The 27452-nt window shown below is 49.4% G+C and overlaps 1 protein-coding gene across 2 annotated transcripts in view; it reads right to left on the bottom strand.

Annotated features, from left to right (window-relative positions):
• The window catches only part of FGF13 (fibroblast growth factor 13), a 198275-nt gene extending 171031 nt beyond the window's left edge, over positions 1-27244 (bottom strand). The window contains exon 1 of one of the 2 annotated variants that reach the window (XM_036402129.2): positions 26887-27244. In XM_036402129.2, the coding sequence (XP_036258022.1) occupies positions 26887-26935 (49 nt within the window). In that variant the 5' untranslated portion in view covers positions 26936-27244. The remainder of the gene's footprint in view (positions 1-26886) is intronic. The other variant, XM_036402127.2, reaches the window with a different exon arrangement.
• Between the last annotated feature and the right edge of the window lie 208 nt (positions 27245-27452).

Genomic DNA, 27452 nt, shown 5'->3' with positions numbered 1-27452 from the left:
AATTTGGCTTCAAACACACGAGTCCTTGCCAGGCAGGAATTTTAAGGATTGACACCTAAAGGAATGAAATCACTCACATGACAATAACCCACCAAAAGCAGTGTCATCAGGGCTTTTATAAATGAAAAAGCTTTTAAGAAATCAGCTCTAATTAGCTGAACTCAGTTATGCTACTCACTATCATGGAATAAAGTAAATCTCAGTGCTTTATTTTTAGTATCTGCTGCATTACAAAATAGTGTCTTTGACAAAAAACTGCTCTCCCATCATCCAAAAGGCCCTTCTCCTTTCCTCTAGGTACAGCCACTAGCAACCAGCTGTTATCCACACTAGTGAATTTACAGCACACCAGCAATAACAGATCCAACCCTAAAGGCCAGTGCAATCCTGCTTCTCCAAAGCTGCTCACAGAAGGGTGCAGTGTGGCACCTCCAGGCTCTTTAGACCAGGGGGCTACACGGGAATGGACCAGCTCAGCTTTTACAGAGGCTGAAAAGAGCCCAAAGTCAATGCTGGAAACCCCCAGGCTCATCATGAACACCAGTCCAGAGCACCAGCATTTCTGTGGAATCCAGGTGCAGACAGGCCAGCCATGCATCTGCTAATTAGGTGGCAATACATACACAATAATTATAGCTATCACACCATCACACATTCTCCCCTAATTATTTCTCATCATAATATTTACACCTTTGAATGCAACAACAAAGGTACAAGACTTTCTTGCAGTTGTTCTTGCAGATTTTGCCCAGGAGGATTTTCCCAGTTCACAGGAGGACCCCAGTGAGCGTGAGCCCAGGCTGAACCCAGTTACATAAACGTGCCCTTGAAGGCTCCGAGCCAAAAGGTTTTATTTACTCACTTTTACTGGGACATGTGTTTATTTGAGGATATGAATTTCACAAATATCCATCCCAGCTCGCTAGACTGGCAATGAGCTGTCAAATGCAATCCATCAGGGAGAAACTCTGTTTGAACTGGGGCCCCTCACTGCCCTCCATGCAGCTCCTTCAGACTGAGACACCAGTCTGAGCCCCAGCAGCACCACTGCCACTTCCTGCAAGGTCTCCTTGTCCCTGTATTTCTGTCACAGTGCAGAACACAGCTCAAACTTCCAACCATCTAAACATGAACTACACACAAAAAGAAACTCCTCCCCAAAAGCTACTGAGGCAGTGTATCCAGCCATGGCAATTTACTCTGTTAAGGGTAAAAAGACAATGAAGTCTTGAGAACCCAAAGCAACCAAAGGATTCACAAAATGAGACATAGTGATTCCTGTTTCTACTAAAATAAATTATCACCTAAGCACTTGGAGAGGCTGGGCCAGGCGAGTGATCCACGTTTCCTCAATTAAACCAAGTTTTAACCTAGAGCAGTCAGCAGAAGACTAATTCCTAGCTACACCAGAATAGGTGGATATGTCTGTCAGCCTCAGAGGTAGCAGGTTTATAAACAAATCACCATCCAACACCTTGTCCTGTTTGAATGCTGTTGTGCCACTACACCCCACACCAGCACCACATCCCAAAGCCCTGGCCCCAACTTAAAAGCCTCTGACAGGCACAACCTGTGAGTCTCCAATAATGCCCCACCAGCCTCAGTCATCCCAGGCTAGGAGAGACAGCAAATGAAGACACTAAACAAACCCATCGCAGCTTCTGTGGGTTCCTGAGGGCTTCCTTCTCCCTTGCTGCAGGTCCCTGCAAGCACTGCTGGCTCCCCCAAGGGCAGCTCCCTTCCCTCTGCACACAGAGCCCCCCAGCTCCTCTTGGACCAGGCATCCGAGTAAGGGGAAAAGGAGCAGGAAAGAAAAACTGCATCAGGATGAGACCCAAACCCTGCCAAAATCAATAGGAGCCTCTCCATCGGCTTCAGCGGGTTTTTGATGTGGCAGAGAAGTCAAACAGCCTGAACGGCAAGCAAATCGATTTGTGAGATCTCAGATACCACAGTGAATGATGCCTGGGGCAGAGACTGGAGAGCACTGATCTCTCATTATGGTTTTCATATATTATACATCACACACATATGCAGATCTCCTAAACAATACTGAAAAGAGAAAACACCAGAATAAAGACATTCTGTATTACCTCATTTAGCACGTCAAAAAATACTCAGGAGAAAATATCACCCTTCATCTGCACTTTTGCCTCCAATATTAGATGTTCCCATTATTTTTTTTAAATAGCAATAGGCTGGCAAAAATATAGAACAACTCAGACTTGCATTGAAAACATGCACTAGCAGCATTTACTTTTTCTGAAACTGCAGAACATCGTGAAATTGAGTCTAATTTTGAATGCGCACAATGAGAATCAAAATATATGTGACCATTTTTCAATTTCTAATTCACTTATCTCAGCAAGCACATATTCCCATTGAGTATTTAAGAAAATTATTTTTCCAATGTTAAGGAAAAATGGAACTAAAATAAAAGAATTTCTGCAGTAAGTTCTGAAAAGGACATTTTCAAAGCTGGCAGGTAATAACAGAAGAAAGAAATAAGCCAGCCATTACAGATCATGGTCAAGAAATACAAGCAGAAGTGGCTGTAGATCATTATTATTGCTAATTGTACTTCAACCTTATGGTTTGTTGTCTTCTATGTTGTTATTAATTTCACCAAATTAATGACTTTGGTAACTCTGCTTTCTCTTGCTCGGAAAAAGCAGAAAACAGGAAAAGTTCTAGGCTGCCAAACTTTGGCAGAAGCAGAAGGATTACTCACTCCTGTGCTCAGATGTCACCAGTAGTGTTTGTGTGGTTGTCAGGCCCAAGCAGACACCCAGCAGAGGAACAGCAGCTCAGAGAACAGTGCCAGCCAGGGCAGTGAACTGCTCCATCACTGCACAGCCTCCTGCTTTGTGAAGGTGCTGCAGCAGGGCAGATGGGGCTGCCAGCACTGTGCTGCTCCAAGGGCTCATCCTGCCCCTCCAACAGGAGCACGTGAGCCTGGGCTGCCTGACTGTCCTACAGAGCCTGATCCCATCCACCCCACAGACTGAGCCACAGCTCCCGAAAAACCCTGCTTGCCCCACAAAAGCTGGGCTTTGTGCATCATTTCTGTGCCCCATTCGGTGACTGCCTTACAGCACCCCCAGCCCCGTGGCAGGAGGAGTGCCTGACCCAGCTTCTGTGCACTCTGGATCCCCCCGTGCTCCTGGGGCACAGCAGCCGTGGGGCACAACACAACGCACAGTGCCCCTGGCCTGGGACCCCTGCACACGCTGACCCCTGCCTGGGCAGTGACCCCAGCACACACTGACCCCAGCACACACTGACCCCAGCACACACTGACCCCCCCAGCACTGACCCCCCCAGCACACACTGACCCCAGCACACACTGACCCCCCCTGCACACACTGACCCCCTGCCCTGGGCACTGACCCCAGCACACACTGACCCCACCCCAGCACTGACCCCAGCACACACTGACCCCAGCACACACTGACCCCCCCAGCACTGACCCCCCCAGCACTGACCCCCCCAGCACTGACCCCAGCACACACTGACCCCTGCCCTGGGCACTGACCCCAGCACACACTGACCCCCTGCCCTGGGCACTGACCCCAGCACACACTGACCCCACCCCAGCACACACTGACCCCTGCCCTGGGCAGTGACCCCAGCACACACTGACCCCAGCACACACTGACCCCCCCCAGCACTGACCCCTGCCCAGGGCAGGGACTCCAGCACACACTGACCCCCCCAGCACACACTGACCCCAGCACTGACCCCCCCAGCACACACTGACCCCTGCCCTGGGCAGTGACCCCAGCACACACTGACCCCCCCAGCACACACTGACCCCAGCACACACTGACCCCAGCACACACTGACCCCCCCTGCACACACTGACCCCTGCCCAGGGCAGGGACCCCAGTGCAGCCCCCCATGCAGGGACACTGTCCCGGGGCAGTCCCTGCCCAGCTGCCCCAGCCCTGCTCCACCCCAGCACGGGCTGCGCTGCTGTCCCCAGGTGAGCCAGCACGGACCCAGAAATGAGCACGGGGGCTCCTGCTGCCCCAAGCACTCGTACCCTGCTCTCCTGCCAGCACTCCTGACTGAGGCACAGCCTCTCCTCAGACACCCCTCCCTGGCTCAGCTGCACTTGTGCTTACTTGAGCAGCCCTTCTGAAGAGCACATGACACCACTTGTTCAGCTCATCTGCCCACAGCTACAAGCCTTTCTTCTTTTTTTCCCCTCTCTTCTTTTTCCTTTTTAATTGAACTACTTTGGACATAGGTAGCTCTTCCTGCAGCGGAAATCAATTATGAAATAAATCTAATATTCAGATCAGACTGTATTAGAAGGGACCACTCATCATATATATGGTATTTCCAGATTACATCTTAGCATGGCTCACTGAGTCATCACTTCAGCATTCTCACTGAATCAAAAAATTAAACAAAGCAAATCAGTCAATTAACAGGGCTGCTCCTTGCTCTGTGCACAAATAATCCCTTCAAGTCCAACCCTTAACTCAATTTGGAGCAGGGAGTGCTCAGTATCTGGGAAGGAGCAGTCACAGTGCAGGGCTGGCTGCTCTGGTACAGCCAGCCCAGGCTCTGAGCCTGGCCACAGCCACGGCCTGAGCTCTCCCATTCCCAGCAGAGAAACCCAGCACTGCTCAGGGAACCAAACACCAACAACCAGAGTTCATAATCCCCTCTACTCCTTCCACACACCAAAGCCATTTTCTCCCAAACCTGTGCCAAGCATGGGAGACACTCTGGGAATCTGCTCATTTCTTCCTCCATCTGACAACCCCGCCGCACCCACAGCCAGAAGAGAGAGAAGATGCAAAATGCTCTGATCCTCAGCAGACACAGTCACTTGCTGATGATGCACACAGCATTTTGTTTTCAGCACGTATACTTTAGGTAAAGGGAAGGGAAGGATGGGTTCAGTGCACAAGGAATATATTTTGCCCTTGAGAAATACTTCATAGGTCTGAAATATCTGTCTGTACCAGTACAGAAACAGACCCAATGCCACCAAATGTGATTTATGCAGCCTCTCTCCAGTTACAGAAAGTTAGGTGCTTGGTTTTTGAAGCAAAACAATGGCCTGTACAAACACCTTTTAGCACAAAAAGCTACAACTCCTAAATCATCCATGACCCGTGCCAGTGCTCATAAAAGAGAGGAGCCCTGGCACAGGTAAGAGTTCTCCCCTCCCAAAGTAGCAGCCAGACTGGGCCAGAACAAGGCTGCACTCAGTATCCAGCTCCTGAGGAAACAGCCAGATTCAAATCTTCTCTCAGCTGGGATACAGGCAGAGTGGATAAATATTCCTTTGCAGCAGCAAGGATTGTTTCTCCCTCTTACACACAAGTGCTTGTGCATTTGCTCTCCACTTCAAAGCACACCCTCCTTTCATTCTCCATTTGCTCCTCACGTGCACGTGGCTCCGAGAAAAGAAATTCTGAACAAGTGATGAAAGGAGTTCCAGTCTCACTGAAGTCTGCAGAGGAGCTTTGCAATGGATTTAGATGGGATTAGAGCCTTTATCTAGATTAACAGTGCTTAATAGCCCAGCTAACAAACAAGCTGCTCTGCATAAGGAGACATTATGATTGTATTTTTCCTGACTGGTCACTTTTTCCCCAAACATCTCTCCTTTGCATCTGCCATGTCTGTGCACATTCCAGCTTTCAATATTGCCCCACTTTTCCCCAGTTTCTGGCCTGCCTGGCTGGACATGTGGTTCTGACTCGAGGATGCAATCCATCAGCACCTGAGCAGTTCTCTGAACCTAAGAGAGGAGGTGTGACCCCCCTCTGCCTCACTAGAGGAGCTGGTTTGGGTCCTTCCCCTTTACACAACAGCACTTTCCATGGAATTGCAGAAACTCAATGTTTTTGAAGTCCCATTAACTTTGCTGAGTTCAAGCTTTACACAGATGAAAATATTTGACAGACCATGTAATCATGCACAGCACTGTCCCTAAGAAACCAAACTGTGATGTCATATTTTCAACAAACCTAGGGCTTGAGTATAATTTGTTGTAACTACGAAACTAAAAGCCTAAGGACTTATACTTCACCTTGCATTTGCCAGGAATTGCTGCTATGGTGAATTGGATCAGCAGTGCAAGCTAACAAGGCAGACAACCTCAGCTACGAAGGCAGAGGGCTACTTAGATATACTTGCACCATTTCTCTTGTCCTTCTTATTGTTTCACTAAATCCAAATAATTTAACTTCACGGATATTTCTGCACCCTGGAAAATGACTGCAGACACAAACTCCTGGGTTTGGACCAAGGACTGTGAACAAGACCTACTGCCCAAGTGCTTCCCCTGGGGAACATCTGCCAATAGCTTTATCCCTGCTTGTTCTTTTATTGTGGCAAACTCCCAGGAAATTGTTTTTAATGTCCTAATCACCAGCTTCAAACACACTACCATTGCAAAGTCAGGCATGCACAGCATCCTGTGCTTTAATGCTTTCCAACACAGAACTGACCATATCAAAACTGGCTTTTCCTTTCAATGCATGTGTTCCAGCACCTCATCTCAAAGCCCTCTATCTACAGCTCTGTCAGAACAGCTCCAGAAGAACTGCCTGCTAAGCTTCATAATTATGCTAAGTAGCAGAATCTAATAATCCATGGGCATATACGAAAGCTATCTGAATTACTAGCCTTGCTCAGGTCTCAGTGCCAAGCAGAACTGGTGGCTGTGTGCAGAACTTGCATCACTTTCACACAATGATGTGAGAGCAGCAAAGTCACTGGGACACGGCCCCAAGGAGCCATCCCCAAACCCAGGCCCATCAGCCCTGAGCGGGAGCTCAGCAAACAGCTGGACTGAGCAGCAGCACTGCTGGAACAGCACTGGTTCCATGCCACAGCTGTGCAAATATCCTCCCATTTTACACAAGTTAGTATTTGACTTTTCTGATATGCGTTGTTTTGACTGTATGCTACCAGCTATGACACCACCATCCCAAGTGCTTTTCCTTTCTCCCCCCTGCTCCATCTCTTTGCAAATCATCTCTCTGGCAAATGTTCCTGAGAGTCTTTGCCTGCTTTTGAACATGAATACATTAACACCATGAATTGATTTTATTATCTTTAAGATATCTTCTACCTCTGATTACTTCACACTTAATGCACAAAGAACATTCACATGTAATCTAGACATGTAGGGCATACAGACTAATAATTACATAGTAAAGAGCTCCCATTTAAATATGTGTCATTTACATTTAAAATCCTGTTCATTTTTCTTAACATTCTATATTAAAGCTGATTTAAATTATATCCTAATGCTGCCTTGTAATTGCAAGAGTAAAATTTAGTATTTATTCCAAAGTTAATGAGTATCTATAACTTACATTAACTGGGAAGCAATAAATTACAGTAAAATATTATTTGCTGCACTAAAACCTAGCAGAAATTCTACTGTAACATAACAGGTAGTTCCAATTCTAGGATTTAGAAGTTAGTGCCACACACTGGGGACAGCAGTCAGCAACAGTCAGCTCAGGCTCAGAGATGGCTCCAGCTGATCTTTTAATCCCTCTGATGCCAAGAAGTCCCATCTGAACATCATTTCCACACTGCCTCTGAGATACTCCACATCCATAAGCAAGGCATAAAAAGGGAGCGGTTTTGTTTTTCAATCAAGAGATGAAATGCAAGCCCCACCAAGAAACCCAGTGTCTGTTCATGAAGGCAGGCACCTCCCCTCTGGGGCAGCAGAGCTCACTCAGAACGGGACAGAATGAGCAAACTGAGGGCCCCTGCCCTGAACAGCTCTGCTCCCCTGAGCTGCACAGAGCACACACACCCAGCCAGGATTTCAGCTGCCTTTGTCTGCACCAGCCTTTCATGGGTCCACTACGAAGGAGGGACCGCTTTGGTACCTCTGTGGAGGAAAGCAGAACAAGAGCATATGTGAGTCCTGCTCCCCCAGGCTGGACACAGCCTCACAGCTGCTGGCCACGGTCACAGCTGTGCACAGATTAACACAAGGCTCAGATGCCAAATGAGCCTGCTCAAGTGAACCACGAGTGAGAGGGATCAGCAGAGAACAGGAGATTTGGCTGATGCGAGCCCAAAGCCAGCGTGGTGCTCCCAGCTCCAGGAACATGTGTCTGTATTTAGGCACTACTCAGCACCATCACTGCAAGGAGAATGAGCCTTCCCACGCTTTCAGAAGGCACACACCTGGATTGCTAAAGTAGTGAGATTTGTTTATTCTACACAGATGTAATTAACATCTACAGAGTGGATAATGTACTTCACATCTGCTTCTGGTTACTAATTTAGCCAGTCTCTGAAAACAGAGGCATGCAAACTGGAAAGCCAGACTCATTACCTTTACAACAAAGACCACCAGTTGATTCCCACCAGGACCTGGCCTTACTAACCTTACTTTTAAATTACAAAGTCACAGATGTACTCATCAGTTGCTTGATGAAGATTCATTTGCCAATCTCATCTCACAAAAGGAGTAATTAATGTGAAGACATTACAGGCTGATGATTGGAATTGTTATAATGCAGGACTGCAGACAAATAGCAAAGCACCTGCCTATCTGTAACAACTAGAAGCTCTCTCAAATGTTCCAATTTACCAGCATAATTGTAAGAAATTAAGCAAAAAGCACTGAATTATATCAGTCCTGGGCCTGTTCTGCACCCTGTCAAATAAATTCATGTCTCCAAGTGTAGCACTGTTATAGCTGTGCTGGTTTGAGGACAGAAGAAAAGAACTCTGTCATTTACTTGGCCATTTTATTAGGAAAGAGTGAACAAGTCTTTGGCACATAATCCCTTCCCCAGATCTGGCAAAAGCAGAAGCAAAGCCCAGGCTAAATAAACCTATATTTACAGGTTAGGCATTAGCACCCATGGAGGAAAGAAGGGTGTTGAGGGGGGAGATGAAAGGTTGGCAGCTGTGGAGAAACGAGGTAGGACACAAGGAAAAGGGCCCGCAGGGTTCAGCTGGGAAAGCTCCAGATGAAAGCACAGCCACCAAAGGATGGGGCATTTCCAGCCACCGGCAGCTCTGGGAGCCAGGGCTGAGCCCAGGGGAACAGGCTGGGTGTGATCAGCCTCCCGAGCACCCTGCTTCACCCACCACAGCCCCTACGGGGGGGCAAAGGCAGAGCTGGGAAAACCCCTGAGAAATTCCAGAGGGCCAGCCTGGGCCCAGCTGGGGCCTGCAAATCCCCCTGGCGCTGGTGCCCAGCCTGCCTGCAAAGCCAGCCCCAAATGATCTGCCATGGCCCCGTGGGGCAGTGCATGGCTGGAGGCACTCCATGGCATCACTGCTTCATGCCAGGGGCCTGCCCTGTGGAGCAGTGCATGGCTGGAGGCACTCCATGGCATCACTGCCTCATGCCAGGGGCCTGCCCTGTGGAGCAGTGCATGGCTGGAGGCACTCCATGGCATCACTGCCTCTCCTTCCCCATGCCAGGGGCCTGCCCTGTGGGGCAGTGCATGGCTGGAGGCACTCCATGGCATCACTGCCTCTCCTTCCCCATGCCAGGGGCCTGGCCTGTGGAGCAGTGCATGGCTGGAGGCACTCCATGGCATCACTGCCCTCTCCTTCCCCATGCCAGGGGCTGCCCCAGCGCTCAGAGCTGCTGCCCAAGCCCTGTTTTTACTGCATTTGCTGGGGTGTTTGAAGGAGCAGAGACAGCCCAGGGCAGGAAAGCCTCTGGAGCCCCGCTCAGGGGGTCTCTGGGCACACGGGGACCCTGGCAGCAGCAGGGGGAAGCACAGGAGGGTTTGCTGGAGCGGGCATTTGAAACTGCAGCTCTGCTACAGGCAGATGAAGAGCCCCTGTGTGCTCTGGCCCCTTTGGGGTACACTGCAGTGCACACACACCTGGCTGCAGGCAGATGAAGAGCCCCTGTGTGCTCTGGCCCCTTTGGGGTACACTGCAGTGCACGCACGCCTGGCTGCAGGCTGCTGCAGGCCAGCTCCTCTCCCTCACACGGGACTGTCCCACCTTCCAGGAGGGCTCAGCAGGGCCACAGCCGGAGCTGAGAGACCCCCAGGCTCTGGCTGCAGAGCTGTGTTTGCCGTGCCAGCCCCTCCACAGATGGAGGCACAAAGCAGAGCAGCTTGGGGTGCCCTGCAGATGCCTCCTCTCCCCTGTCACTGCAGCATCCCACGGCCTGGACAGGTCCTGCACCTTTGCAGGCCTTTCCCAGCATGATCATTCCTCAAAATCCAGATTCAGGGGTATAAAGCAACAAAACCCACAGGAGTACTGATTCTGTAGTCAGAATAAAGTTACTCAGGAAAGGAAAGTGAAAGCTGTGCACCTACAGGGGCTCCTGTCAAAGACAACAGCTTTTACATCTCCAGATTGCTGGTCTTCAATTCTGTGTCTTACCCCTGTCATTTAAGAACTCCCAGGCATTTGCTGAGGATTAGCTCAGCTCCAGACACTCTCCTTCCCCTCTGCTTTGCTTCAATCACCTCATAGTCACAAGGACTACAAGCACACAACAAACATTCCACAACCAGGTACACAAACCACAGCCAGGCATTTACAGAGCAGCTCCATCCCAGCCCCACTGAGGACTTGTGGCTTTAGCCCAAGCTTATTTACCATGAACAGAAAAACAGAAACTTGGACAAGTAAAATGCAGTGGATCACAACAGCCTGAGGACAAAACCAGCCCAGAACCATTGTAGAAACTTCAGAGGGAGAATGGTTTCCCAGAAAAGGACACAATGAATATGTGAGAGTACTGGAAAAGAAAATGAGTGCCCTTGTAAGGTATACTGAACTAATCTCTTCCTTTCAATGAAGAGTCCTATGATTTCATGCTAAGATTCTTCAGCAGCTAAGCTTTTCTAAACATATTCAGGGACAGAGAGATGCTATTTTGAAAGATGCCTAGAAGGGCTTTCAGGAGACAAAGACAAAAAATCAAGTCAATGATGAGCAGTAACTATAATCCTGAGTCTGTGCTGCCCATCTGAATGTCAGTGTTTCATGTACAATTCTCCTCTGACATTTTGCTTTCAAGGCTGCCTGCCTGCTTGGTGCTCAAACCACACATTTTGTAGCTAATCCTGATCTGTGGGAAAGTTTTATCAGTAGCTATTTAACAGCAATACTGCTACTAAAAACACAACAAGAAATGAACAGCTGCAGTGTTACGTAGATCTATGTCCTTGCATAAAGGAATGAAGACAACCTGAGGGTGCATATGGTCATTGAAAAGTTTCTCCACTGAAATGAGAAGCACCAGGTTGTGCAGACCTTGTTATTAATGAGAAGAACTTACTCAGCTAAGCAGCCTGGAAAATCTCATCTTTTGGGGATCTGCTTTCAGTGTGAAAGCACTGCAGTGAAGCCTGGACACATGAAGCAAAGAAGAAAACCCTGAAATATTAAATATTAACTAGATACTATTCAATTAAGGAAAGCTTTCACACAATCCGTGATTCACACTGAAAAAGAACTTGACTATTTTGAAGACAATTCTCAGCACCCAGTGGCTCCACCAGAGCAGGAACACGCTCCACCATCCCTTCTGCTCCAAACCAAAACACAGACTATTTGATCATTTAACATATGACCTGGAGAATACCCTGACCCCTGTGTCCTCAGTTAAAAAAAACCCATATAACAAAAACCACAGAAACCTTCAGAAATACAGGCTGTACATTTTGCTAGCAATTTAAAAGCTGGGAACTTAGGATGCCAGTTAACTAGAACACCCAGCCCTCCACCTTCACAAAGATCAAAAGATTGAGAGATAAATCTGATCAAAACGGTTTTCATTACAACATACCTGTTTTTTCTCAGGAAGAGGACTTTATGTGCCATAATCTTTTGGGCTTTGGCTAAGTATTCCCTAAAATGTCATTTCTGCTAGGTTATGTACAGTTCAATAGAGGGGGGGTTATTTTTTCAGACCAGAGACAATTTGTAAAGCATCATCTCTCCAGAAGCAGCGTGCACCACTGCCTGTTCAGCCAGCTCCCCCTTAGGAGCCCATGCACCTGCAGGGAGGATGGACCACAGAGCAGGGCTGGGCACACTGGGACCACCACCTTAGGAGGGGAGGGCAGGAGCAGCTCAAACTGGGGCAGCTGTGGCCAGAGCACCCTTCACTGTCACCCACTGTCCTTCCTCTGACAGCTCCCAAAGCCCTGGTGATGAAGAGGGTGAATAAAATTACCCAGCACACCCAACACCCACAGAGCAGCCACAGCAGTGGATCTGTGACGTGCCCTGAACACCACATTCCCACCCTAATTTTATCCTCACCCCCATCTCCCATAAATACCCAGAACCCTAAAACTGGGTCACTGCTGCCTGGAGGGTGGCAGGGGAAAATTCATAAATATTGATGCAGGAAAAAGAAATCAACTTTTCTTGGAGAAGGGGGTTCTGCCTACCATGCCCCAGGAGCCTCAGCACCATCAGCATTTTGTGGTGCCAAACCATCATTTAAAGGCTGAGTTTTATGCCAACTCACCGGCCCTGTCAAGGCTTCCCATTTTCCATTTCAGCCATTAATACCACGAGAAGTCAAGAGCCTTCTTTGGCCTCAGCACCACTTCTGGAAAGGACTTGTACTCCCTCCAGAAGCTGCCTTTCCTGATGAGGCTGGGACAGAAGATGCTCTTCACATGCCAGCAAAGCACAAACTCCACCTCTAACTCCAGGGTCCAGCACCAGTCAGCAGGATTTGTGTTTCCAAGTCACACATCTTCCAGAAACATGGTTTTCTGATTCAGAAGAGCCTTCTAATAATGAACTGCATGGCCCATAGCTCAGTTTGGTGGTTTTTAAATAGCACAAAAAATTTCATGATAAATTATGTCATTTAAATAACTTAGGATAGGGAAAAAATAATCACAAACAATTCATCTATTCACAAAGAAAAGCCTTCCAGTAAACACCTGCTTCATAAAGGAGAGAATAGACAGAAAAGTTCTCCTCTGCCACTAAAATTCAGGTTTTGCCACAGAGGCAAAGAGCAGACAGCATGAGCTGAGCTCAGTACATCACTAACTGATTATCTCCTCAAGAGAATAATGCAGCTTTCAGATCAAGAACACACAGTTATAGGTCTCTGCAAGAAATTGCTCAGAAATACAATTAGCGGGTAATGTAATTGAACAAATATGTCTCATGGAAAGGACATAAACTTCAAATTAACCAGAGCCTGAACTTTGTTGTTGGTCACATTTCATACAAGCTGAGACCACCACAGTTCAACAAACCCAGCCTCAAACTGAAGGGACACTCAAACCACCAGCCATGCTGAGCCAAAGTTGGCACCCAACAGGAGCTTATGAACAGAAAGAAAAAGCTGCTTGCATATTTTTAATTCAGCATATTCTATTCAGGGTGTCATTGTTGTTTTGATCTTCAAACAATTCTCACTGGCATTCAGGTTATCCATAATTTGTTCTACCAGCCAAGAGAGCAGAGAACTGCAGCTGCGGAGCAGGAGGTGGTGAGAGGCTGAAGGAAGCTGCATGGACCCTCAGAGAAGGTTATCTGTCCTTTCAGGGCAGGGATGTGTGTGCAGAAGGAGTGCAGGCTCTTTAAGCATGTGTACCCCCATGAAAATGCCCTCAGACGCCAGACCTGTGTGCATGCACCATTCACTGTCTGCACCAGAGTCCTTTCAACACCTTGGGTGTTTGCCAAAGAATCAAAGCATTAAAAATGAGGTAAACTGACTGCTCCCGTCCACAGCAGAGCAGTACAAACACGTGTCACCACTCATCTCTGTGCTTACGGGCACTGAGTTATCCTCCCTTGGCTCTAAAAGCGATGGCCAGCAGTCCAAGGGAAAAGTATCACAGCTAGAACAACCAAAGGAAAATGTGGATTTGAACGCCTCCCCTCTTCCATGGAAAACACCTCCTCAGAGCAGTCCAGAGGTGCCATGTCCCCTGGGAGCGGCAGCTTGCTCATGGCCACAGCACAGGACTGGTGCCCACTAAACCCAACACCGCCGGGACATCAGCGTGGCAGGGCGAGCTCCTCCCGCCAGCACCCACCCTCCTCACAGCCTCTGGGCTCGGACAGCCACAGACAGAGTAACAGAACTGACCAAGGATGAAGAAGGACTAAAATAGCCCGCTTTCTTTCTAAAGCCACTGGCAAAAATCAAACCAATTAAAACCATGATCTGAGTCAGTTTTAGTCGATCGTTGGCACCTGGGGCAAAACGCCACCAGAGCAGAGCTGCTGTTGGTTTCCAATTGAGCTGTCAGTGAGACAGGGGAAGGGGCTCGAGGAGATGAAGGAAGGCATTAATAATAACAGAGGCAAAGATGGGAGCTCGGTCCACACCACGGGCACAGAATTTGCATCAGCTTCCCGCGCCTGTCTGACAGCAAGCCTGGCCCAGGGCACCAACAAAACCACAAAGCAAAGAGGAAAACTTGAAGGGAAGGAAAAAAAAAACAAACCAAAAAATGGTGTACAGACACATAGGCAATAAAGAGTATTTTTCCAAAACAGTTGAAACCAAACAGCCGTTGTGTCCCTACAGCAGCTCCTGGATGTGGCCAGTGCCCTGTGGGGTGGCTGCAGCAGTTGGCACGGTGGGGTAAACGCAGGACACGGCTGCACAGGAGCAAACAGCCCTCTGAAGGTGTGCCACCAACAGCAGACAGCAACAGCAGGACACTCGTGTGCCCAAGGCAATGTGGCCATCTAGCAGGGACCTTGCACAGCAGCACGGTGCCAGTGACACCAGTAGCACATCAGGGCACACCAGCCATGGGGCACCAAGCAACAACAACAGCATCCACACACAGCAAAGCTGCTCTGACACACCGTGACCCCTGACAGAGGCTGTCCAAATCTAAAAAAACCCAAATGATCAAACAGCAACAACAAAAACATCACCACAGGACAGAAGCTAAAAATAAGATTCTGCAACACTGCTTTTCATCAGGTCTTCCTGTGTGCCTGAAAGGGGAGAGCTTGCAGTGAGCAATACCTGCCCTAACTCTGGATCCAGGATCACAAACAAATCATCAATTCCCAATAGCTCACACGCGGCTTGAGCCAAGGTCTCGTTTTTCTGGGGAGGAAAAACAAGAGCAAGAAATTATTACAACTCTAAAGATACCATGGAGAGAGAGCAAGGATGAGTCCTGGGCAGGGGCTGGCTCTCCTGCCACTGCCACAGCCCTGGGCTCCCTGGGGCAGTTGTGCCCACACACGTTGTCCCTTTGGGGCAGGGAGGACCTTGTCCTTGCAGGAGAGCCTGGCAAGGTGCTCACTCCCTGCCAGCTGCACCCTCCAGTGCTTCAGGCTGACCTAAAGCCAGTCCTATGGCTCATGAGGCACTTGGAGGAGCACAGGGAGGATTTACATGCTTGTCATCCCAGCTGGTGGGGACAGCACCCCACAGAGGCAGAGGAACTGGAAAGGGACCAGTTTCCAGAGGTAGCCAAGGAGCAGGAAGTAATTAATTAGTGAACTGTACTGGCCTAATGAAAGAGGTGGACAACTGACAGTCTTTGCATTTTGAGATTCCCATCCTTAACCTCCCTTCGGGTGTTTCCAAAAGGACAGGCTGAAAAAAGATTAACCTGCATATGTGCAAAGAGGAGTGTTTAACACCACAGCACCCAGAGAAAAGCCTGTTACTACACAAGATGGGAATTTAGCTACCACCACACCACATCAAAAGAAACCACCACGTTTCACTCTTCTACTTTAAAATCTGTCCCACGCCTTCCTCATATGTCTGCACCTCCTGATCAATTACCTTATGTCAAAGCCTTGTTACACACACACACACACACACAAGTTTTAATTGATTTACTCAAGTCAGTGAGCAAGGAATAAATTAAATTACATCTTGGGAAATAAAGCTGGGCATGCCAGGGCAGCCGTTTCACTGCTGCAGGATTTGAAAGCTCAGAAACAAAGGCAGATCTGGTTTGCTGCCACAGTTTGATGTGAAGCCTCAAAGTGCCTGGTGCTCTGAGAGCTGAGCTCGCCCAGCTGATCCTCAGCCAGCCCACGGCCAGGGCAGCCAGGGTCCTGAGCCTACACGCACAGACCTTGTTCACTGATCACAGCAGCACCAGCCAGAATTTATCCAGCACCAGCAGCTCCCTCCACACAGAACAGCACAGAGCCATCACACAGCACACTGCAGGTCTGAATACTGAACAGAAGATGCACATAAAACCAACATTGCCATCCTTTGTGCTGGTATTTTGACTGGGTCAAAAATTGATGCCACCACTCTTCATTCTCACATATTTACCAAGGCGTTAATGATCCTTCAAGACCTTTGAGTCAATAATCCTATGCTTGTGAATAAAGATAAAACATACATCAGAAACAGATAAAGATGAAGATATTGCAACAGACTGAATTATACAGAATAATTCCTAAAGCCAAATTTTGAAGCACCAACAACCAAAATACAGCAGAACTGGAGAGGCAGCAGCTGCCTTCAAGGACATCCAGCACAGGACAGGTAAAACTTCAAACCACACTTCAGTTCAAACCACACTGTTCAGTCCACAGCATCTCCCAGGCAATCTCTGAGGATGCAAACTAAACACGGGATTCTGCTCCCTTTTATTCACCAGCACAGTTTTCTGCTGCTGCAATACCAGATTTCAGGAGCCAAATCTGTTTCTCTTACATACTTCAGTAATCCCATGCTGCAGAATCAAGGCTCAAAATTGCAGCTCATTCTAGCAATCTTCAGGCTTATCTTAGAACATTGATTCAACACAACCCCCTCCCACACTTTTTATAAAGAAAACAAGTGGGGGAAAAAGAATTTAAAATATTCATCACAAGAGCGGTCAGCACTGTGAAGTGCAAAGCGTATCACACTTCCACTGAGGATCGGATTCAGCAAGGCTGGGACTGAGCAGCACAAACCATGCTTCAGTCTGACCTGGCAGGACAGTACAGCTCAAGTGCTGCTCTCTAGAAGGTGCCACCCAAATAAACACCCATGATCTATCAAAAGCTCTCACCGGTGGTTATTCAAACCCAAAATGCTTACAGCAGCAATAAGAACAGTAATTAGAGATCTGACTGAGGAGGCAAAAGCACTTTGAGAAAAGCCCTATAAAAGAGAGGGTTCCACAGTGAGCGCAGGCATTGTGGACGCACCAACAGCAACGCTCTCCCAGCACTGCTCTGTGAAGGAAGAGCAATGTGTGATCTCCTGGCAGGGCCACAGGACTGCCTGACAAACAGCTCACTCACACTCTGCACCTCAGCCATCACCTAGGTTTCCTTCATTTCTCCCATAAGCCTTTAGTCATTCACTCAGCCTGCCTCATGCACACTCAATGGCTCCTGAAATGCACTGAAGGTAAGAATTGGTGATAGTGGGAATGTGGCATGACAAGAATATCCAACATTCACTGATAGGGGCCCAAGCAGATTGCTAGCAGCTTTTGGGCAAATGGAAAGTAGAGATGTTTGGCACCTTGCAGGACAGATTGTCAAGTCTTTTCTGCACCATTTCAGGCTGTCAAACCTGCGTGCCTTCCCTGCAGTCTGATATTACTACGAGTTACACCCACAATATCTCCTCTTCCATTACATTCTTCAGCTTCCTTGTGCTCTCCAGAGACTTTTCAAAGCTAATTTTCCATCGTTCCAAGTCTCACAGAATTTGCTTTCTCCTGCCACTGCACCACACTTTCTCCCCCTTCCATTCTCAGCCTGGCACCTCTTATTCATTCCACAAAGCAATTTAAAGTTCACCCTTCGTGATCAAATGTGGAGTAAAACAAAACCACTTCCAGACCAAAAGGCACAGCCCTGCCACCTCGCTACTGAGCTTCCAGCCATCCTCCACAGCACTGACTCAAAACCCTGCTTTTCTTCAGCTGTTATGTATTTCAAAATCTCTTCCTAACATTGTTCAGAAAGGCCTAACTAATTTTTCTGATCATACTCAAAAGTCTTGAGAAAACATCTCTGTTTTGACGGGAGGTCTTTTCAGACCAAGGGTAGAACAAGGACAGCGATGGAAAACCTGACAGGTCTTTTTTCTTAAAATAGCTCCAGTGTGACTATTTTTCCTGAGAAACCCCAAAGAAGTTTTGCTTATGTCCCAGTGGGGAAACAAATTCAAATTTTTAAACCCTGAAAGTTGCCATGAAAAGAACTGACAACTTTCACAGCTCTGCATAATCCCTTTCTCCTCTACAGCCATTAATTGCTGCCACTTACATTAAGTATCCCTAAACAAGAGCATCTACTGTTCTTAAATGAACTACTTGGGAAAAGTCCAAGTTCATCTTTCTCCTGTCTTCCACACTGTTCTCTCCTTGTGCAGGAGTTACTGGGTCACTGCCTATAAAGCCTTCACTCCTCTCCATCACCTACCAACAGGATACCCCTCGTGAAGGGACTGTCATTTACACTAATCCCCAACATCCCAGAAATCATGTGATAGAAATTCCTCCCAAGGACACAATTGTACAAACAGAACTTGAAAACTGGGGTTTGCACTGATAATCTGGAAAGAAAGGAAAAAAAAAAAGAAAAAAATCCAAAACAAACAAACAACATGAAACCCAACCCCAAAACAAACAGCCCAACCCCTCCTCCAGCCAAGGAAACCATTTCTGCTGCTCTCCAGTGGCCAAGTAGCACAGCTCAGTATGGCCAGCAGCCAGCTACCAACACAGACATTCCTCGTCCAGCCTCCCTGGCCAGCAGTGTCCTGACCTTGGAGTGGGTCTGAATCAGCTCACACCTCACCCCAAAATCCCTTTTCAGCTGGAGGCAGACTTGTGACTCTGTGCTGCTGTAGCCTCCCCATGAGGTGATCAAGAAGAGCCTTGCCATGTGATCCCTCTTGACTTACTTCACTCTGACCACCTTTTATTGAGCTCCGCCAAAGCAAACGAAAACCCAATATCCTCTCTCCGAAAGCAAACAGGGGCAGAGCGGGAAGAGGAGAAGAGAGCAGATGAAAGTCACTCCAGCTCTCCTTGCCCAATCACTTGAAAGCAGCCAGCTATTTTTGGCTGTTTCTGAATTCAGTCTCTGCTGTGCAAGACGAGAGGCAAACGTGAGGCAGAGCACATGACAGAGCTGCCCTCTGTACACTGTGGGATGGCTGTGTGTTGTTCTGTGGGGCTGCAGGGACCCCTGCTCCTCCAGCAGGAGGGACAGCTGTGGGCAGGAGGGAGCACCTGCTCCTGGAGGGCCTCACACAACTGCACACCATCTCCCTGAGGAAATGCGTACACCTGCAGTGCCCACCAACACTGCAGCTCACAAAAATACCTCCACATCTTTATGGCACCAGGGAGGACTCTCACAGATCAGGTTCTCCAGCTCTGCCCCCACAAGGAGCGACAATGGCTTGCAGTGACAACTGGCTCCATCCTGGCTTCTTATTCTCCTGCAGCACTCGGAGGAATAAAGTGACAGCAGTTGGGAGCACTGTGTATAATTCCAATTAAAACACTGATCATTTTCCAGGCAGTACTGTGACACAACTTGGGCAAACGGAGATGTAAGAGCAACGTAAGAATTTCACGTGTGTACTGAACATACAGATAGCTGCACAGAACTCCACAGCAGATGTAAAAGCCAAAGGAAAATGTTTCTGTGTAAGCACTTTGACAGCACACTGGCAATGTGTGGAAGTAAATCCAGCCTCAGCTACTTGAACATTGTGGCCAGCAGCTACATAAGAGACACAAGTGACTTCCAAAGCAAATCCCTGCAGAGCACACAGCTCAGAGGGGGATTACACAATGCCCACCTCTGATCTGATCCCACCATCACAGCAGAAATTCATCCTAAACTGGGTGGTAACTAAATGCATGCATATCAAAGATATCAAGCACTGGTTAAACAATTTATTCTTAAAGCAACCAAGACAGCCTTGTATGAATTATGTCAAACCCCAGCTTTAGAAAAGCACCTAGAGATACTCTGTTCTTTGGCCCAGGGAATCTCTATGAATACACCTTCATTTCAGCTGCAAGCACCACCAGTGGCACAGGTAACAAACCACCACCAGCTCAGGTTCAGTCAATCCTGAACTGTGTACATGTAATGCAGCCCAGATCAATGGCAATTCGATTGCTATTTCAGGAATATCTCCTTCCCACCTCATTTCTGTCCTCTGCTCCCTCCCACCTCGCAGTGATGCTCTAATTATTCAAACAACGTAAGCAGTGTTCAATCCATGCCAGCCCTTTCTTCCTTTAGCACTGACCTTGCCTTATACATCACTCTCACAAAACTAATTAAGTGGAGAACAGTCTCACTCTACACTCTCTTCTTGAAAAGAACTGAATTGTTACCTGCCCGAGGGTGCAATTCAAATTATTTTCGCCTTCATTTCACTCAGCAACACAATACAAATATTGAGCACGAAACCAGACAATTCACAGGAACCCTTTACCCAAGATACCACACACGAAAATAAAAGGATTATTGTAAATAATATACATAACATCCTTGTCTCATTTTGGTTTTTAACATGCCTTTTCATGTAAGCTTGAGCAAGACATGTTTTGGGAAAAGGAGGGAGTTTTGTTAGGTCAAATGATGTCGTTGAGGAAGGAAAAACAGTTTGGGCTACACAAGCCCTAGAGCCAGGCTCAGCTAGGAGGGACAGGAGTGGCTAAGAAACCTTCAGAGCCACAGAGGAGATCTAAAACCATGGAACCTGTGAGAGCATCCAGCCACCAACAGGGCAGTTCCTCTCCAATACACATAAACACTGAACTCCTGGCCTGAAAATGCTCAGCTAAGGGCTGTCCAGGATGGGAGGCTTGTCCTCTTGGAGTTACAAATGTTTTGTTCGTACACAGAACACCTCCAGATTTACTGAGGATTTTATACAAGCATGGATTCAGTGCTTGCAGGAGACTGAGGAACTGGACTTGCCGTGTCTTTGCTCCTGAGGAGGTTTTTCACATACTCTGTGTCTTCTGCAGGACACTTCAGCACTAACACACAATGAGGAACAGAAGCAGAAATAGAGCATGCATGGAGCCAAGGCTGCCCTGCAGCACTCCATTCCCAAAGCACAGGGTGAGACCAGTGCCCTGCAGGAAATCTCAGTAGATGGCACAAATTCAGTTAATGACAAGTCTGCAGTGTACTGTGGGTGGCCACAGAGCAGAGATGCCTGGAGCCTAAGCCATGCAGATTCTTGTGCATCTGCTGTGCTCCCCCTCTGCAGGGCCCTGCAACGCTCTATGGGGCTGCTCATCCTGCAGGCTTCATCTGCCGGGGAGCTTTTCCTTTGGAGATGAGATTTGGCACCTGCAAGAGGCAATTGTTATTAAGTTTTCCTCTAGAAGCAAAAAAAAAGATGCCTTTTACTACCTTCTGTACAGCACGAGTTCTTGGCATGGACAGCAGCCACTCAGAACCAACACTAACAAACCCCCGAGTGTGGAGCTTGTCCCTGGGAATCCTGCCTTGCTGTGGATTTCCTCCACACTGAAAACCATTCAAGAGCATCAGCACAAATGTGCTGGCATTTTCATCTCAACACTGCTTCCACTTTTTAGCTGCTGACGTTTTATCAACATATGTGAGGGGCCACAGTTTGGGATTGAGAGGGAAGGATGTTTCTTTTATAGAGTTACTGTCGTTTGTGGTACCAAAGCCAGCCCCAGATAATGAGTCAGAACAGGAGGTAGTTACTGTAAATATTCCAAGCATGGGCACATTAACAACCACCCACTAATCAGAGGCAATGCCACGGGCAGACAGAGAACTCCCACAGGTGTCAATGACAGATCTGAATGGATCAGGGGCTCAGCCAAGCACTCAGCATCCATTGTAACCTGAGGGATTAATACCACGATGGGATGGGCCACGGCCCAGATTTTGGCTGGCTCTTTCCAGTGGGCGATGCAGGCTTCTATTCAAAGTGAAATCTGCAATCTCACACAGGAGGCTCTGAGATTTCCAGTGTGAAGTGAACAAAAGCACTGTGGTTAACGCTCACTCTTTGGTGCCATTCAGTGTTTGTAACACAACCACAAATTCTGATGTGTAGGTCAGCAGCACCAACTGACCACAAAAAGACCCAATCTGCTGCTGGCAAGCACCTGCCTGAACCGATCCTCAAGCTCACATCCTAAACTGCAGCTGCTGCTGAAGTTTGGTGGGGCTTTTGGTCTGAAATGAAAGGAGCTGGCACCCAAGTTTCTGACAAAAAGACAAAGAATTGCCCGCCTGTGAGCTGAGCTGGCCAAGCAGCACTCGAGGCAGTGCGCACCGGGCTCCCTTCCCCCCTTCTCACCAGGGCTGCACTTGCTGCTAATTTTGATTCCGTGGCCTCAGACCAAGACGTGGTCAGCTTACATGCTGCTCCTCCTCAGTCCCTGAAGTAAGTTACTGTCTCATGAATCAGTTCTATAGAAATATAACTGTTGAGATCAGCTTCTTTATTTTTGTCAGCTTTTCTCCAGACCTTTCAATCATAAGCTGCATTATCCTATATTCCCATAAAGCCAGGAAAAGCAGTAATAGATACCTCAAAATTCTGACTTCTGTTCTTCCTGCCAAGTGATTTCTCTAAGTGCTTTGTTTTCTGCCATCACTGAATTAGAATAGTACCTGTACTTCCAGAGTCTTCACTGTTACTGTCACTATTTCAATACACTCTTCTCAGATTAGAAGCTTTCAGCTTCAAAAATGCTCCTATTTTGCTTTCTGCAGAAGAAAATACACTCTGCATTTTCTCACTGCTTATGGCTGAGGTTATCAGACTTTTGGACAAAGCTTTCCCAGTTCCTTGTAGTGACAGCACGGTGACAGGAACAGATCTCCCTGCATCTGCTTTGATGGGGAAGCCAATAGTACATAATCCCCTTAGTAAAAAGGAACACAAATGCAGATTAATCCATTCCTCAGATTCAGTTTGAGACTCTCTGCTCCAGCTCTTGGCTTTGCCCAGAGGAGCCCCACAAATTGCAGAGCAGCCTGTGCAAGGGCCGGGCTGTAAGAGCAGACAGCACGGGCTCCCTGAGGGCCAGGTCCAAAGCACAGGGCATCCAGCACTCTCAGCTCCCTTCCCCATGCCCAGGGCTCTCCTCCTGCCCCACAAGCCTCCCCAAACTGAAGATATAAGATATTAATTCAAACCAGGCGACGTTGGTCCAGCCCCAAGGACCGATGGGGACACTCGACGCACTGTGCCCAGAGTGCAAGGCCAACACTTGTGGGGAAGTGCCCTGCCCTGGCACAGCCAAGGCTCTGGGCACAGCAGCTCTGTGCCAGGACAAGAACCTGCCCAGGGGGAGCTGCTCTGCTGTGCTGGGGATGCAGGAGAGCTGCCCCAAAATCACTGAGTGCTCACTGCTGTGCTGGGGATGCAGGAGAGCTGCCCCAAAATCACTGAGTGCCCACTGCTGTGCTGGGGATGCACCCAGAGCACCCCCTGAGCACTGAGCTGCTCCCAAAATCACTGAGTGCCCACTGCTGTGCTGGGAACGCACCCAGAGCATGCCCTGAGCTGCTGCCCAGGTCAGTGCCCACAGTGGGATGCTGAGCTGTTCTCCTCCAGCCCTGGCATTCCTGCCCCCAGGCACAGTGAGGAGGCTCGGACACCGGCCCCAGGATGGAGGCAGCCCAGAGGGGACAGGCTGCGCTCTGGAACCAGCTGCTGGCTTCCCCAAACAGCCTCTGCCCCAGAGCACTGCCCCTCTGCCCCTGGGGAGCAGCTGGGAGCACACCTGGGCTCACAGCACCCTGCACCCTCCACCTCTCACACACCTGAAATAAAGATAGGGGAGGGGAAATCAATGCCATCATCTGCCATAATCCTACAGGTACACACGCACAGTTATTGCAGCATCTTGCAGAAAGGAAAGGTGCACATCCCTGACTTCATTCTGTTAATCCATGAGCTTTATTTAAGATTAGGACAGATAATGCTGAATGCCCACAGCCACTTTTAAAAGCAACCAGGTATTGAGCAAAACAAAGCCATCACTGGGTTTTCCAGACAGGACTTACAAAAGTGGGAGCAACACACTCTTAAGCAGGCAGGTACCTTCCTCTTTGGCTTCAGGAAAGAAGTGAAAAAACCCCACTATTTTAAATAAAAATAGATGATTTTTATACTTCTGTAACACCTGCAGAACTCCACTGACACCACCACAGACTTTACAAAAGCATAATTTCACTGCAAACAACCACTGCAAGGCAGTTAAGTATTTGCTCTGGATTGTGCTTTTTCCCAGCAAAAGCCATGGCCTCTCAAGGTTTGTATAAATCAGTTTTTTCTAGAAAGAGCCACCCCAAAAGCCAGTGGAAAAAGTGTCTTTTAACAACGTACAGCTCCTACATTTGGGCTGAACATGGCTCTCCCCAAATTCTGTAGAGAATTACAGCAAGATCTCACCTCATGCATGGCCCTGCAATGCCTAAGAAAGCTTCAGGAGTGAGAAACGCTGGCACTGCTCTCAGTGAGAATCATTCCACATTCATGAGGCAAACATTACCCTGGGACAGCTGCATTTACAGCAGGTATTCAAACTACACCACCTTCCCTTACAGAGTGGAGTACCTGAACCATCACCACAACAAAAACATGATTATGTTGTTCTCTGAGAGAGAGGTTAACTAACACAAAACCACAGAGCTTTCTCTCAGGACTCCAGTGCCACAGTACACCTGCAGAAAAATGCAGGAAATGGTATCCCATCCTTTCTGGGCAAATTATAAATTGTTTAATTGCATAAGAAAACCCATCCAAACCAAAAAACCTTAACAAAAAACTCCACTGCCTGGATTTACTATGGCTGGAGCCAAATTAAACATTCCCATGACGACTATTAACACTTGCAATGACCAAAAGAGAATTCAGGTGGTCCAGAGGAAAGAACATTTCCTATTCTCGTCTACAACTCAAGAGGCTGAGGAGGACCAGCCTATCCATGAGCTAGTAAATATTAACTCCTCCTCAGCATCCCCGAGCCTCTGTAGAAGCTGTTTCACAGGTGCTCCCCACGACTCACAAACCTCCTCACACGTGTGGGCTCCTCCTGCTCTACCTACAACTGCCTCTCTTCTTGGTAGGAACACAGAAAGTTTTTCTATGAGCTCGGGGAGCGGAGCAGCGTCTCCTGAAGCAGAGTAGCAGCACCCACTGCTTTTCCTGGGAGCCTCAGAATATTCACCTGCTGGTTCCCTGTCGGCACTGACATCACAGCCTCGCACGTCTCAGGCATCACTGACTCATTAACAGACACACAAGTGCCTTTGTCCCACTGCTCTGAAATGTGCCAAAGCAATTTCAGACATGAAGTGTGTCATTAGAACTTGTAATCACAGCACAAAATGGAATACGTAAGCTTGATTTTAAAAATAAGCTTTCAGGCAAGCATAGCACAAGTACGGAAATTTCTCTTTTTATGTTTATACCACAGCTCTAAATCATGCAAAATAATTCCTCAGAAAGGCGGGAATCTTTTGTTCTGCCCTGCTTAATAAATTATTTAAGGCGCAATATAGCGAATAAGGCCACCATGAAAGAAAATCAAAACCAACTCAACTTCAAAGGATATAATGTAAAGGCAAAACATATTTATCTGAAAAATGTAAGGTTTTGCAATGCATCTAAGTAGTGAAGTTGATTGTGTTACTGAGAAGAAAAATGTCATGCAAACGCAAAGGATTTGGACATGAGACAGAACATAGTAAGGAGGGGAAAGACAGAGTTGGGAAAAAGACTCACATAAAAAGAACATAAAAAAAGAAGCTTTCCAAAGTGTTAAACATAAATTTTCAAAATCATGAAACCAAAAAGCTTTTTATCAAGAATAGAAAGGCTGTATTGTTTTGATTCGGCCTCTCTGGCTGCTAAAAAAGTAAACGGCAGGGAAGTGTCCCACTCGGTTTTACAGAGCTAGGAAACGAGGAGCAGCTCTCGGTCCTGCGGGGAGGCCCGGCCCCGGCCCCGCTCCGAGCCCACACGGGGTGTGCGGGCAGCCCCGGGGACACCCCCGAGGGCCACCGAGCCCCGACCCGGCCGGGATGGCACGGGGGACACCGCCACCTGTGCGACCCTGGGCGGGCACTGCGCGGGCACGACCCCGGCGGGGACCCCGGCAGGGAACCCGCACCCCGGCAGGGAACCCGGCAAGGAGCCCGGCAGGGAACCCGGCAGGGAACCCGGCAGGGAACCCGCACCCCGGCAGGGAACCCGGCAGGGACCCCGCACCCTGGCAGGGACCCCGGCAGGGAACCCGGCAGGGACCCCGGCAGGGAACCCGGCAGGGAACCCGCACCCTGGCAGGGAACCCGGCAGGGACCCCGGCAGGGAACCCGGCAAGGAGCCCGGCAGGGAACCCGGCAGGGAACCCGCACCCTGGCAGGGAACCCGGCAGGGAACCCGGCAGGGAACCCGCACCCTGGCAGGGACCCCGGCAGGGACCCCGGCAAGGAGCCCGGCAGGGACCCCGGCAGGGACCCCGCACACCCGGCAGGGAACCCGGGCACGCACCCGGCGCGGGCAGCCCGGCCCCTCACGCCCCAGCGCCGCGGGGCCCGGGGCGAAGCGGGGCGGGGAAATCCCCGTGCCCGGGGTCCCCCCGTGCCCGGCCCCGGCCGGGAGCCCCGGCGGTGTCCCCGTTCCCCGGCTCCGTGGCGATGTGTGCCCTCCCCGCCCCGCTGGCCGGAGCCGCCGCAGCGCCGAGCACCCCCGGCCCCGGCCGGGAGCCGCCCCCTCCCCTCCCCGGCGGGGAACGGGGGGGCCCCGCTCCCGCCGGTGCCGCATTGAGCGGGCCCCGCGGCCGTGCCGGGCAGCGCCGGGCGCCGCTCCCTGCCCGGCCGGGGCTGCCCCCGGAGCCGTGTCCCCCTCCCGGCCCCGTGAGCTCGGGCTGTCCGCGGTCGGGCCGGGGAACGAGCCGCTGATCGGGGCGGCTGCGCCTGCCTTACCCTTGGAAGCATCTTTCTCTTCTTTGGGCTTGATCACCTTCCCGCTCATAGACCCCAGCTTGGGTGGGAAAATCCCCGGAGCGTCGCGAATTCCGGCTGGACCAAAGAAACCTCGGGCGGGGGGCAGCGTGCGTGCGTGTGGGGGATCCTCTACGCCGAAAAGGCTGAAATAACACCAGGAGCGGGGGAAGGGGGGGCAATGAGGAGCCGGCGAGCTGCCCGCTCCCCGGAGCGGAGCCTCGGAGCCCGGCGGCGCCGCCGCGGTGCCTGCGGGAGCGGAACGGGGAGCGGGGGGCTCCGGCAGCCGCAGCACCGAGCCCCTGCGCCGCTCGCCGTGCCGGAGACAAAAGCGATATTCCCTGTGTCTGCCCGGCCCGGCCCCCTCCTTCCCCCGCCTCCCCGGCTCTGCCTCCCCTCCCCAGGGCCAGGGAAGCGCAGCTGGTCCTGCAAGTCCCACCGACCGGGGGAGGGGGGTACCGTGACTGGGGGGGGCTTGTTTGCTTGGGTGTGTTGGGTTTGGGTTTTTCTCTTTTCGCATCCTCCCCTAATAATAATGGGATGGAGCA

The sequence above is a fragment of the Molothrus ater genome, chromosome 14, assembly GCF_012460135.2.
Source record: "Molothrus ater isolate BHLD 08-10-18 breed brown headed cowbird chromosome 14, BPBGC_Mater_1.1, whole genome shotgun sequence".
NCBI lineage: Eukaryota > Metazoa > Chordata > Aves > Passeriformes > Icteridae > Molothrus > Molothrus ater.
Note: the sequence above shows the minus strand (reverse complement) of the source record. Positions and strands in the feature narration are given on the sequence as shown.